Raw genomic sequence first — 14857 nt, 5'->3', positions numbered from 1 at the left:
CCACTCTGGAGTCAGCCCCACGCTCTCACAACACAGCACAGCGGGCCCTCACCGGCATGAAAGTCCCCATCATGAGTGCTGCGATCTACTTCCATCGCAGAGAAGGCCGGCTAGGAAAACAAACCAGGACCATCGAGATAACGCACTTGTTTATCACTATTTCCTCCTTTCTTTCTTGATGAACCCGTGTTTGTGGCAGAAAAGTCAGACAGTAAATAAACTCAACAGAGAGATAAAGAAGGAAAGTTGCCAGAATTCTGTCCCCACCGCCGGAGCCCACTGTCAGTGTCTGAAGGTTTTCTCTTCTCTGCTTATTTCCATGCAAATGTGCGTGCGGTGTTTACAACATCAGGATTACACTACTATGTAATGCTGTGATCTGTTTCTCTCACTTAAAAATATATTGTACTTCCCATGCAATTTTCTTTGCAATCAAACGAACTTTCTAACCTGAGTCTTGGAGAACAGGATGAATAATCAATGCTTTTTATGCTTATTTGCTGGTTGAAATTTTTCAAGATATGGCCTTGTGGGTAAGGGTCACAGGATACAAACACGTTACTTGAAAAGACGTTATTAACTGGAGGATTTATATAGGTTCAGCAAAAAAAGGAATTGACGGTATGTGTCTCTAAAGGATGCCGTCTGCGTCTGCATGGCTGGGTCAGTTCTAAAACAAGCCTTCCAGATGCGAACCAGGAGTACTGAATTTAGCCGATGGAAGCAAGAGGGCAGTCTGTTTGTAGTAACTGTTCTCTCCAGGATCTCTTTGTTAAAATTGAGGAAATTCTGGCTGGCTCCGTGGGGTTAAGGCCCTAGCATTTCAGGGCGAGGGTGAGAGGATTAGTGATCGCTATGGACTCCTTGTGTCTCCTCCAGATTCCTATGGTGAAATCCTGAATGTGAGGGTTTTAGGAGGGCCCTTTGGGAGGTCAGGAAGGTGGGCCCTCCTGAGGGGATTAGAGCCCTGAGACGAACAGGAGGTGGCCTGTTTCCTCCATCTCTCTCCGCCGCACAGAGGATACAGCGGGAAGGCACCCATCTGCAAACCAGGAAGAGGACCCTCATCAGGAACCCGACTCCGCAGGGATCCCACTCTCAGACTGCTGGCCTCCAGAACAGCGAGAAATAAATGTTGGTGGTTTCCGCGGCCAGCCTGGCAGCCTGGACCGAGTCAGACGGTGGTGCACAGAGGGCTGGGGCGGGTGTCCCGCGCTCCAGCATTCTAGGTGTGCCCCGTGCGGTGCTGCAGTGCGGGGGCCTCGCGTCCAGTGGCTCACGAGCAGGGCTCAGGGGCCACAGAAGAGGCTGCAGTCACGCGTAGGGTTTGCTGCAGGGGAAGGCGCCGGCTGAGATCCGCAAAGGGCCGGGGCGCGTGCGGCAGAGCTTCCTGTCGTCCCCTGGCAGTGCAACCACGCGGACCGCAGCGACGTCTGACAGCACGCGTGGAGCACTGCCCGCCTCCAGAGCTCTCGCTGGCGGTCCCTTAGCAAGGCATGGCTGACCACCCACGTGGCTGAACGTGGTCTCCAGCCCGTCCAGAGACCAAGCTGATACTGTGTGGCCCACAGATCATGTTGTGAGCGCAGCCTATCTGGAAGGCCCCCCCTCGGGAAACAAAGACACTCTTATCAGGCAGGACATTCTAAGAGCTTTAGCAGTGACCTTGCGGGAGCCGGTCAAGGGCAAACCTTCAGTGTGCAGGGTTTGGATGACCCGGATCTGCTGCTTGTCCCTTTCCGGCACCGGCCCCCTTGCACCAGTGGTCCCCAGCCATTTGCACTGTGGTCTAGGCTGCTCCTGAGCCGTCCACGCCCTTGACTTGAAGTCTGTCCCAGGGCTGAGATGACAGATGAAGAGTGACCTGACAGGGATTCCCTCCTGCTCAGCTGCTTCTCTTATCTTGCTCTTGAATCTAATTAAGAAACTAAGAAAGGATTTTTTTTGGCAGGTGGTGACGCTCTTCCTGATATGTCGATAGGCACATCCCTAAAAAAGGGAATGCTAGCTGAACAGAACCAGAAAAGCTTGGATTGTGGTCAGAATATAAGGGAGCTATTCAGAATCTCATGAAACCACGCAGAACTGGTAAGGTTTAGCCTTCTCGGGTACTTGCCTGCTTTAACGAATACAAACACAGGCAGTACTACAAGGGAGAGACCAAAGTGGAGGGACTGTGATGTGGTATTGGGGAACAAGACTATTTTTATCAGGGTGTTATTGTTTATATCTTTAGTGTTCTAGTGGTTCAACTCATTATTACGATCTCTGTAAAAGACACTTTTAATAATCGTCACAAGTATTTTCCCTAGGTGGCTTAAAGAATTTTGCCTGAGGAAGTCCTCAAGGTGGACAAAGAATCCACACACATCCACACACATAACCCCCCCTTCCCATGCCACACACATGGGCTTAAGGAACTAAGCACTCAATACCAGACTATTTTTTTTTTTTTAAAGCATTCAGTAGACAACAAGCATGTCCTCACTAAAGATGACGGAAATGCAAATGAGAGTCTCACTTACCGGCTGGCAACACTTGGAGAGACTGAGTAGGAAACCCCGGTGAGGACGTGAATCAGTAGGAATATTCATGAACTGCCGATGACCTTGCAGGGGATCTGCCGATGATATCCCATGCTGGGGGTCGCCCACACCCCACCGGGGAGCTGGAGAGCCACTCCAGGGCCCGGCACATGTCTGCAGGGACTCGTCTGAGAACACGCACAGCGGCAGTGTCTACAAAGGCAAAATGACGGGGAGAACCTTAGTGCCTGTCACCAGGAGACGGGGGGGCCAATGCGCTGTGCTGGCCACACGATGGATACCACATGTGGCGTCTGTGGGTGTGGACCCTGCTTCCAGTGGCAGGCACCTGTGATGGGGCCCCACCCAACTTGCCCTCGTACAGCGAGGCTAGAAGTTCGGGGTGTTAGCAGCCCCCGAGAGCCATCCTCCCACAAGGGCTGTGGAAGCTGGCGGCTACTGAACTCGCTGGCCTGTCCTGTGCACCTCTGAGAGCCCCCCGAGGGGTGGACCCCCGCGTCTGTGCCAAGCCGTTCCTTTCCCTTGTTTATTTGGAGGTTATCCAAAGAGTTGGGGCGGGGGAGGGGAGGAGATTTATTATTATTTAATAGTTACCATTTATTACTAATATTTTTATTTCCCTCCAGATAAATGACCGAGCCCCTCATCCTTGTCTCGGGGTTGGCCTTTGGGGGAAACACAGGCTAAGACCTGGCTGGCAACAAGCTGTCTCTCGGAACATTCCAGCAATCGTTTGCAGATGTCCCACAGGCTCCACTGTGAGCAAGAAGCATTAATTATCTCTACCTCACTCGGCTCTCTCGGCTGACCCCCGTCCCCTCTTCTCTGTAGCCCTTGGCCAGGAGAGGAGGGCTCTGACCTCCCAGATGCACCCCGATCTGTCTCCAGACAGGAGCCCCTGTGGCCGTCAGCTCAGCTAACTTGCTAACTACATGCCGAAGAGACGTTTCTCTCCCTAAAATGCCTCTGTGCAATCTCTATAGCTCTTATTGCAAAAATCTCTTTTCCATTCTTGGATGTTCAGATACCTCAGTACAAGCTGGACTTGTATCCAAACTAAAGCACGCGGTTCTACCCAAACATTCTGATAAAGAATCTTGTTGTTCACTTGTGTCCCCTCATCCTCATATTCTAGAGTCCTCTACCCCACAGACTGGGGAGGGGTGTCCCTGCCAGGGGGACTGATTTTCAAATTAAACATGTATGCAAGTACCTACACAATGGCCCCTGAAGATCGTGTCCTCAACACCTTATCTGTAATTTGCTTCTTGGTAGTAAGGACAAGTCAGATAAATTATTAAGGATGAAATAAAATAAAAACTATTTCGTGATCCTAATTTTATTTACAGTAGCAGCTAATGAAGCTGATGTCATTCTAGCTTGAAACTGGTCATTTTATTTATTTTTAAAAAGGTTTTATTTATTTGAGAGAGAGAGAGAGCGCTCACAAGCAGGGGGAAGGGCAGAGGCAGAGGGAGAAGCAGACTCCCCGCTGAGCAGGGAGCCCGATGTGGGGCTCGATCCCAGGACCCCGAGATCATGACCTGAGCTGAAGGCAGACGCTCAACCAACTGAACCACCCAAGTGCCCTAAAACTGGTCATTTTAATAAACACAGGACAATGCCTGAAAAGGACTGCACATATTCTGAATGATTTCAGTTAACGATTGAGCCCCCAACATATGACTGACTGGGTGAAGCTGAGAGCCGGGAGGGTTCATGTCTTTTTATGTTGCATCAATCTCTTCTGGAAGAGGAAGGATTTTAAGATGGGTGAACCACGCAATTTTTTTTTTGTCTCAACTGGGAAAATTCTGAAATGAAAGAGCGATACTAAAATATAAATAATTTTAACAGTATTTATTTTTTTGGCTGGCAAATTAGTTTCATTATCTTGGTGGGATTATAACATAGTTCTTTTCAAAAACTATTTCCAAAACATAAATATTAAAAAAGTAATGAAATCTATGTGTATTAAAGGAAAAACAATGTTAAGTCCTTTATATTTAAGGACATATCTACAATATAATATATTTAAGGTCATGTTTACCTGAACACTGGGTAATCACGTGGGAAGAATAATTGTTCCTGGCAGCTATTCACATATTTCTCTGTTTTTAGCCAGATCTTTTCCTAATGTGACATCACTGATATTTTTCTGAAAAACAAAGTTTTTCAATGTCATTCTATTTTATTTTTCATCAGATTGCCTGCAGACTTCTTCAAAGTGGTTTCTACGGTTCATGAATTTGAAATCCTCGACACCTTCAGTCAGTTCTTCTCCGTTATTCGTAATACTTTCGATTCCAAGAGCTGCCTCCTGTGCAGGTGCGGAGGTGTCTGGTGAGTGCGGGACAACGCCGGTGAATGGAGGCCGTGGCCAATTCTATGACTTTTGTGTTAAAATGTGTAAACATTTCAGTCCAAATTTTTACTGATCCCGTCTTTTTGTTTCCATTCAGAGTATCTTCTGCTGACAAGTACTTTTATGAATCCAAATTCATGAAGTGACTTTACTCTAGGATTCTTTGAGCCTTTTGCTGATCAAAGATGTGGGGCAATTATACGTACTAAGTATCAATATATCCAATTAAAAATAGGAGCTTCATCAAAAGAGTCTTCCTGCAGGCCTAGGTATTCCCAGACACAATTTTAGAATTTTAAAATGCAATCTTGTCATGGTTTGAACTCATATGATTTCAGGTGTTTACTTCCATGCTTGCTTTTGTGGGAACACATTCAATACCTTCCTGATTGCTGAGTTTATTTTCAATAATTGCATTTTGCTAAGATCTTCAAGTGCTTAAGATCTTTTGGAACTCCTTGATAACTTTAATTAAATATTTCCAACTGATTCCTTTTTTATAAATGCACCCAAAATTCATATATTTACAACAAGTCACTTACCATTGCAGGATACTTAGTTTTCTCTAGGGGCGCCTGGGTGGCTCAGTCAGTTAAAATGTGTCTTCCTTTGGCTCAGGTCATGATTCCAGACTCCCTGGATCGAACCCCACATCAGTCTCCCTGCTTAGGGGGGAGTCTGCTTCTCCCCCCACTTGTCCTCTCTCTAAGAAATAAATAAAATCTTTAAAAAAGTTTTCTCTAGAGGTTCAAACAGTTCTAAAAATGCATCTATGAGAAACGAGGAGAGAAAGTGCTGAATTTTTTTTAAAGTGTGTATTTTATTTATTTGTACTTAAACCTATAAACCAATCAGCCAAACTGGTACTATTATCATGACACATTAAAATACAAAACATCTTTCTACAAATACTAGAATAATGAACAAATTAACAGTTCTAGTAAAACATCACGAGGGACAGAGGAATTATTATCACATTATAGCTTAACCCTTCACCGTTAGAGGTTATAACAAGAAAAGCCTCACAATCTCAGAAAATACAAATTATCCTTCATCACACGTCTTTGTATCTTCACTTCCCATTCTTGAGGTTAGATTCTAGAGCCTAAAGATATCCACATTAGTATTGTATCTAGTTATCTATAGCGAGAAACACCTTTTATCATGTTGTCCATAGAGCCAATGCTACTGAAACCACTTTGACTCCAATCGTACCCCCTCAATGGACACAGTAAGAATAATGGAAAACAGAATATCGAGGCAGAGATATATAGGACCTAAAAGACAAAGCCTAGGAGAATAACAGCCACCACCCAAACTGAGATCGAATAATATACTCATCGTCACACATCTTCAGGCTGTATGTTCACAGAGTAATTTGGGAACAAATCCATTATTTGCTGGGTACTAAAATACTTAGCAGATTGTTGTATTACGCTATGGCTTTCCCCAGAAGTTTCTAAGATGGACTCCAAATCACTGATGGAATTTTGCTGGAACTGGATCTGGGGCTGCAGAGATTCCTCTCCACAGTTTTGGAGCTGATTGTTCCAGGCTTGGGGGCACCAGGTCTGACTGGCCCAGGAATGGTTGCTCCAAGACTGGCCATTCCAGGAGTGGTTGCTCCAAGACTGGCTGTTCCAGGTCTGGTTGCTCCAATTCGGGTTATTCCAGGTCTGGTTGCTCCATATTGGAAGGTTTCCGGAAGTGTTCCTCAGGTATCCCTGGTGGTAGGAATAGAAGCCTGGGTATTCTGCGGTTGGTGTGCTGACTCACACTCTTGCTCTCCTTTGGCCAGTGGTTTTTCTGCCACCTCTTACATTTCATTCTCTGGTTCTGGAACCAGGTCTTCACCTGCTTATAGCTAAGATTCAGAATGTTGGAAAGTTCTTGCATCTGCTGGAGACTGAGGTATTTCTGTCTCTGAAATCGATCATTGAGGACATAGAGTTGGGTCTGAGAAAACACGGTCCTGATCTTCTGTTTCTTGCCCTGGGCCGTATCTTCCTTCCTCACTGTTCTCTCCTCTCCAGAAGTGGGTGGTGGTTTTACCCTGGGACTGGTGGAGGAGTCGGGGCTGTCCTGAACAAGCAGATCCATGGACGAAGGAAGAGGAGAGACGGTCTCCGCGTGGGGTGTCTCAGCAGATGACGTTTGCAGGGATGCATAATTTTCTTCAGGCCCGTAAATCTCAGGCATTGGAGAAGAGTCCCTAGAACTGGGTGCTTCGGGGCCAGGCGGGCATAGGGGCAGAGCTGGATCTGCACTCATGTTGGTGAGTTAAGGGTAGACGGAAAAAAAAAAAGAGCGAGATTGTAAGAAAGGCCCAGGCTTATGGATCTAGGTGGAAGAGCTGAGAAGAGTAGAAAGACCTCCAGATGTTAAGAGTCTGAGAAAGACAGGATGAAGTGCGTCACCACTGCAACAGTAAGAGCCAACCAGCCCAATGGAGCCCGAAAGTGCTGAATTTTTAAAAAAAGTTTGTCATCAGTTTTACTCCAGTGTTTTTGTAGTTCAGTTACTGTGTGCATAAATAACATACTGTAAATTCTGACAGGCACAGAGTCTGTCTGCATTGGCGGAATACTGCTGTGTATTTGGAAATAATTATGTCTGCAGCACAACCAAGTTCCAGGTATGTGTTTGCCCCACAGAATCTTACAATTTAGTACGAATGTTGTTTTTACCTTGCTAGCGTTCTCCATCAAGTGTATCGTGTTATCACAGCCCCCAGTATTGATCTCCAGCGCTGAACTTTCTGACTTTCCCATGGCATTCATCACAGTTTTAGGTATTTTATCTTCAACGGTATGCATTTTCAAAGGGGATGGGAAAAAAAAAATCTAACTCCAGCTGGAATGAACTGATGTTCTGTTGGACACATCTCTTGGCCCTGACTGGCGTCACGTGGCTGCTGGTGAAAACGTCTGGCAGAAGAAGCGAGAGCACATTAGCTTTTGCTCCCCTTTCGTGTACGTGTGAGGAAATGAGCAACATGAATTTACAAGAAGGATCATTTGATCTAAGGGGAAAGTCATGCTTCAGAGATCACTATGTAAATGCACCTGCGCATGTTGTTATAATGTATCTCTGAGTGGAGTTCCATGGCAGTGAACTTCTGAAGCAGATGCTGAGCTTCTCCAGCAGGTTTGCCCTTTCCTGGTTTGCATGTGTGTGTGTGGGGTGATCCCAGGGCCCCCGTGGTGGATGCTCAGTGTCCACAAGCATGGTGTGTCAATGATGTCTTTGTCATCGCATCCAGAGAAAAGGAAACCCAGTCCTTGTATCAAACATGCGTTTTTTTTTCAGTTTATTACTACTTTAAGAGTTTGCCGCTAAATAAAAAAAGCATTACTGAACAAGACGATACATAACTAGTTGTAGATTTACTCCACGCACCAGATGTCCAGGCTGATAGAGCAGGAGCGTTCAGGTTATTCTAACACCGCCCGCAGGCAGGGCCGCCCACTATTTCCCTCGCAGATTTCTCCTGCATCTCTGCGTTTCTCGCTAGCCTCGCCAAATGGGGGCCTGGCAGTTAATACCTTCTGCAGCCGAAGCACAGACAGCTATGCTGAATTCCTCCCCCCACCCCCAAACTGGAAGGAGTTAGTGGTGTTTAGCCTCTCCTGTCCGAGCTCACTTCATCGGCAGGCCTGCTTCATTTCACCAGTGAGTCCCCCACATGCTGTCCTTGGAAGAGACATATCCGTTTGTGCTGGAAACGCCTGGGAAGCAACGCGCGGATGACCACTCCGGGCGCTGCACGCGTGTCTCACACGCGGTGGGACGACAGCTTTGAGGACACACGGTGTGCTTTCAGAGTGGGCTCCTTCGAATGCAGCGGCCATGGCACTGTGTTAGACGTGAGGAGTCCTGGGCGAATGCCAGCCTGGGCCGAGGATGTGAGCGGGTGCTGTTTCAGGGGACAGGTAAATACAGATAGTACCCAGACTGAACGCAGAGGACAGAGGACACAGACAGAAGACAGATGATGGGTAAACAGATGACAGTTTTGTTAACTGTCAATGACTTCTAGAGACAATGGTGCTCCCGCTGACCGTGGGTATCTGGCGCATTCGCTCTTCCGTGATCCGTGTGGTCGTAGTAGGCACTGAGGCTTCTACGCCAGGAAATTTATCATTAACCCGAGTTTTAGTTTCCTTATTTTAAAAATGAAGATGCACTTCCTCATAATATGAAGGTGTGACATCGAATCAGATGTTTATGAGCGTGCTTTGAAAAATGTGAACAAAAGGCCTTCCCTTTTCCTAAGAGAAGGATGTCTGATGTAAGAGCTCAGTCATTCCAAACTGCATCCACATCTCTGCCAGTTTTTTTTTTTTTAAAGATTTTATTTACTTATTTGAGAGAGAGAGCATGAAAGATAGAGATCATGAGCAGGGGGAAAGGGCAGAGGAAGAAGCAGACTCCCCACTGAGCAGGGACGCGGAACTCGATGCCAGGACCCTGGGATCATGACCTGAGCTGAACGCAGACGCTTCACTGACTGAGCCCCCCAGGTGCCCCTCTGTCAGTTGTATTAGGGAAGAAAAATATGGTATTTCTCATTCTGGCGAGATAAGACACATGGGATAGAGATGGCTGTTTTTCTATACTCTTACATGTGTTTCCTCTTCCTCCAACTAAAAGATACACTTATTATGTTTGATTTTAAAAGAAGATTATTTATCTATTTTATAGATAGATTGAGAGAGGAGGGGAGTGGGACAGCAGAGGGAGAGAGACAAGCAGACTCTGTGCACAGCCCAACGCGGGACTCGACTCCATGACCCTGAGATCATGACCTGAGCCAAAACCAAGAGTCAGATGCTTAACTGACTGAACCACCCAGGAGCCCTGTGTTTGATTTTTTAAATTAATACCTATACAAGTATTACATATATGTAATTAAAAATCAAATACTATCACAAGGCTTATAACAAAACCCAGTCGTCCTTTGTCCCAAGTTCTATTCCTCACAGATAACCACTCGTAATGTTTTTATTATGGCAAGATACACATAAAATTTACCCTCACAGGGCTCTGTGGCATTGAGCATGCTCACACTGTTGTCCATCCTTTGCCACCGTTTGTCTCCTCACACTGAGACTCTGTCCTGATTACACTGACCCCCACTGCCTCCCCAGCCTCCCGAAACTACCATTCTACTTTCTGTCTCTGTGAATCAACGACTCCTGGGACCTTACAGAAGTGCAAACATATAGGATTCCTGTTTTGTGACTGGCTTATTTCACGGAGCATAACGTCAAGGTCCATCCCTATTGTAGCAGGTGCCAGAACTTCCCTGCTTTTTAAGGCTGAATAATATTCCATTTATGTGTAAATACATGTATAAATGGAATATGCTACTTATAAAACACCATATAGAGAATGTATGGAGCACATTTCGGTTATCCATTCCTCTGTCCCTGGGCACTTGGGTCGTTTCCACCTTTTGTCTATTGTGAACAGTGCTGCTGTGAATATTTAGGCTCCGGAGCAAGTGGTACATTTAAAACATAAGCTTACATTAGAGACCACCCAGCCCCTGACGAACAACATAAATATTCTTCAAATCCTGACCAAATGGGATGTTTGGAGATCACAGCATTGCTCCTTTGGATGCCCTCTGTGGGGAAAATTCATTCCCGCGAGCAAAGCCGCGTGGTGGTAAGGTAATCACTGTTGGGAGACTGGTAACGTCAGGAGGCGTGAATCTAAGTGGAAACCCACAGTTGCCTCAGGTAAGATGAGGCGTATTGGTCCCCGATTTCTCTTGCAGGTGTTGGGATGCCTGGGGGTGCAGAATCCAAGTGATGCTGCTAAGGCTCTGCCCCCCTCCACCTGTCAGAAGGGGAAGCCCGTTTGCAGGGAGTGAGTGACTCGGGGAGACATGATTCAGTACACCTGTCAGCAAATCCGGCAAGGAACCGCAAGGGCCGCCACAGACCGTCACAGATCAAAGTAACCAGAGATGATGAATGAAGTTGTGGTGGAATCCGGAACCTCCTGGGCCCCAAAACTGCTGATTCCTTTCCGATCCCTCCACTCAGGGAATTTTATACGCCGTAACCGGAAATAGTGCTTTGGTGGACTGTAATGATTTTGCATTTCTCAGCCACACAGGTGAGCGGCCAGGCAGATACTGCTTCTTTTCCTTCGGGATGCTGTTTTTGGGTAGACATAAAGTATGCCGTTGTGATTCAGGGGCAGGGCAGTGGCCTCATGTCTCAGCACAGTCTTCCTAGATACACAGGCCCACCCCAGCCACAGACAGGGGATGAAGGGATGTCACCAACCCTGCTCTTTTGCACCTCTGGGCCTCAGTAGCACTCAGGGCGACACCGTGACCCATTTCTCAAGAGAAACCTAAGTGGGCAGTGGTGATGCTGTTCTGTTTCCAGAAAGAAATCCCTCGCTGGTAAGCTGGAGACAATGCACTCGTAAAGGCCAGAGAAGCTCTAATGCTCCCAAGACCAAGGGCATCTGGGGCTGGATCTTTATTGTCCAAGAGGACAAAGGCGGAGACTCTCGAGGACAGGAGAGAGGGCAGATGTTGGGCCAGCGGCATGGGCCGGGCCAGGGGTTTTCCAGAGCCCCTGCGGAGTGAGAGCACCCTACTCCATATGCCATGGCCACTGTTGGCCAAGCAGATTAGGTGATGCTCTATGGCACCTTCCGGCAGCCCTGAAGCTTATCTGTGGGCTTCTCAACATCATTTTCGTGGTGCCTCTTCCACCGTGCCTCCATCTTCCCCCCTCGTGACTTCCCTGGCTCCTCCTCCCTGGTGTATCCCTCAGCTGAGTGCTGGTGTTCCCGGGGTCTGGGCCTGGGTCTCTCTTCTTCCTGCTCTAGGTGTGTAGTTCCCAGCGGGCATCCCACAAAAAAAGAAAAAGAAACCCCCGAGGTGAAGTAGGTGTAGGGGGACGCAGGTTACAGAGCAGGTTTCTCTGGCCATCCCAGCCTGCACGAGGAGCACCACACCCTCCGAGGCAGGATCGAGCAATCTCTGCAGCAAGCTTGCTTCGATGGCCTGCCAGCGCCCTGTTCATCATTCTGACAGTGCCAACTCTCCCTTCCCCCGGGACTCCCAAATCCCTTCTTTCCACCTCACTCACATTCCTACCGCAGCGTCTCAAATGTTCACCCACGCAGACGTGCCCATAAAACACAGTTTCTTTGTTTCCTACCCCGGGCCTGATTTTCCTTAGCAGGGTCCCACCCGGCTGGAATCAAGGGTGGGAGGGAGACTTTACATTTGTCCAACCAGCCTCTACCACCCTAAATACCATCTTTTGGGGGACTATTCAATCTTCCAGCATTCCTGCTCTCCCAAGGAGGCATCTGTGGGTAAAGGAGCACCCCCACCCAGAGCACTGGGTCAGGGAGCGCCCCTGGCCTCATGCCTGCTGGTCTCCAATAAGAGGGATTGCTTTGCCCTGTGTGCGTTCTCTGGCTGGTGTCCAATGGGAAGCTGTGTTCCCTGCCCCACTCCCAGGATTCAGCTGGTATCTGAAGCTGATTCCTAGCTAGGATCATCTATGGTCTGTTTTCTCGCCATGATTCTAGGAAGCCTGGCCAGTACCATTCCCAGCAGGGTCGCTCCTTGGCGGGGTTGGTGCTGAGACCCCCATCCCGTGTTGGGAGTCCAGTAGCTTCTCACTTTGCTATCACTTGCATCAGGAACTTCTCCAAAACCAACTCCTCTGAACCACAGATTTCCCAAACATACATTTTCTAAGACAGAGACCTCAACAGGGCAAAACATTTGTTTATCAAACAACTGTATTTATCAAAACTCCTTCTCGATCCTTGCCTTATTGTGCCTGCCAAACCTCAGCTATTATGTCAAGAACTTTGCACCATCCCATTGAAAGACCCACCCTAACCAGTGAAGACGCACAGTGGGCTGGATGGCGGCCCCCCAAAGATACGTCCATGTCCTAATCCCTGCCATCTGTGATTGTGGCCTTATTTGGGAAAAGGGTCTTTGCAGACATAATTAAGGATCTTGAGATGAGGGGATCATCCGGTTTTCTTGGTGGCGCCGGAGTCCAGTGACCAGTGTCCTTACAAGAAACACAGAGACAGGAGGGGAGGAAGCGCTGCGGCCGCAGAGGCAGAGACTGGAGTGGGGTGGCCCCAGGCCCAGGATCGCCAGCAGCCAGGGGCAGCCAGGGGACCAAGCACGGGTTCTCCTCTAGAGCGCCTGGCATCTGCCTTCGGCTCAGGTCATGATCCCAGGGTCCTGGATTGAGCCCCTCATCGGGCTCCCTGCTCCGCAGGAAGCCTGCTTATCCCTTTCCCACTACCCCTGCTTGTGCTCCTGCTCTCGCTATGTCTCTGTCAAATAAATAAATAAAATCTTTAAAAAAAAATAAAACATTAAGTGGGAAGAAAATACACATTCAAAATGTGCATCACGGAAGATTCGTGGCCTACTATTATTAGGATTACTGCTGCTTTGCCCAGGACAGAGTCAATTCCCGCTAAGAGCAGTCACCGCCAGCAAGAGCAGAATTACAGGATGCCGAAAAACACACAGAAAGCGACGGAAACACAAATTTAATAACATGGATGCTTCAAGACCTGCTACTGTGTTGGGATTGATAAGGATCCGCGTGGCACGCACACGCCCAGATTTCCCATGACAGTCCAGCTTTCAAACGCTCATCTTTTTGTCAGATTCTGTGTTGTAATTTGAGCCCCGGGCTGCAGGAAGAAGCCCAGTTACCCGGGAGAACGATCCTTCGGTCTTTTCAAGAACTATCCAAGGGCCACCATGTGGAAAGTCACAGATTTTGGACTCTGACACTACACTACCTGTGACTTTGGGCCAGTCACTCTATCTCTCCCCGAATTTGTTCCTTTATCTGTAGAGTAAGGATGGTAGCTGGTAAGGGGTAAATGAGGTCACTTGTGTTTAGGGATGACTGTGTGGAGAAGTCACCATGTTCCTCTTCTCTGTTAGTCTCCGAAACTTGTCACTTATAACCCAGTGACCTCCCTGGTGGCTCCTAGCCTGAGGGAAAATGGAATGTCAAATCAAATCATGGAATTTCAAGTTTTAAAAATTAAAGCCTAGATAGAAGGTAGAGAAATTTGGTATAAATATTGTGGAGTCAACATCCCCAGACTTCATGTCACTCTGGAGGAAATAAATACCTGAATGGGGGCAGGCAGGCAGTTGGAAAGAGAGCAGAAGTTTAGATGCTGGGGAGATTTCTGCAGCCCACATCCTCCACCAGGTGGACAAGAAGGAGAGAGAATCTGGAAAGTTCTGGGACCTGAGCATGGAGGGAGCGCTGCGGCCGCAGAGGCAGAGACTGGAGTGGGGTGGCCCCAGGCCCAACTTGGGAGACGTCTTCTTTATTACACGGCAAGTGATAACTACTACACCCTCTCTCTCGGTTACCATGGGTAACCTTGAACACGCTACCTCCCATTTTTCACCCGTAAAACAGAGACTTCGACTCAGTGCCCCACCCACATCCTCTTGGCCCTACCAGGGGTCCCCATGGGTAGATCTTACACTCACTAGCAGCTCCCTGTGTCCCCCACCTGAGTCCACTCTCGCGCCACAGGAGGGTGATGCACGTTAATGCCCCAGGAGGGAGACTCGGCCAGTGCAGAAAGGGGGTGGTGGATGAACACCCCAGCTACCTCACTGCTGGGGGAGGGCACTTCTGGGCGTTGTGCACAGCCTCTGCGAGAGTTCTCACAGCAAGAACCTTCACATTCACACACCTGGTTATCCGTCTTCCTCCTCTGTCTCGCTTCCCCACTCCCTGGCTATGCTCCCTGGGGCCACTCTCAGAAACACCCAAATCTTTTCTTTGCTGTACGGACAACCCAACCTAAGACAGGGACAATAACCTGCTCTCTGCGTCGTTGTCCTGATCAACTGAGATATCGTGGGTAAGGGTTAGTTCTCTTTCTTTCA

The 14857-nt window shown here is 48.0% G+C and overlaps 1 protein-coding gene across 1 annotated transcript; it reads right to left on the bottom strand.

Annotated features, from left to right (window-relative positions):
- Window positions 1-6254: 6254 nt before the first annotated feature.
- Window positions 6255-7182, bottom strand: LOC116625476 (homeobox protein NANOG-like). Its single transcript, XM_032394052.1, is given in 2 exon segments — window positions 6255-6669; window positions 6671-7182. Coding segments are annotated over 2 exon segments (927 nt in total).
- Between the last annotated feature and the right edge of the window lie 7675 nt (window positions 7183-14857).

Source organism: Phoca vitulina, unplaced genomic scaffold (assembly GCF_004348235.1).
Source record: "Phoca vitulina isolate PV1807 unplaced genomic scaffold, GSC_HSeal_1.0 scaffold79, whole genome shotgun sequence".
Classification (NCBI taxonomy): Eukaryota; Metazoa; Chordata; class Mammalia; order Carnivora; family Phocidae; genus Phoca; species Phoca vitulina.
This window is presented reverse-complemented; position numbering and strand designations above follow the sequence as displayed.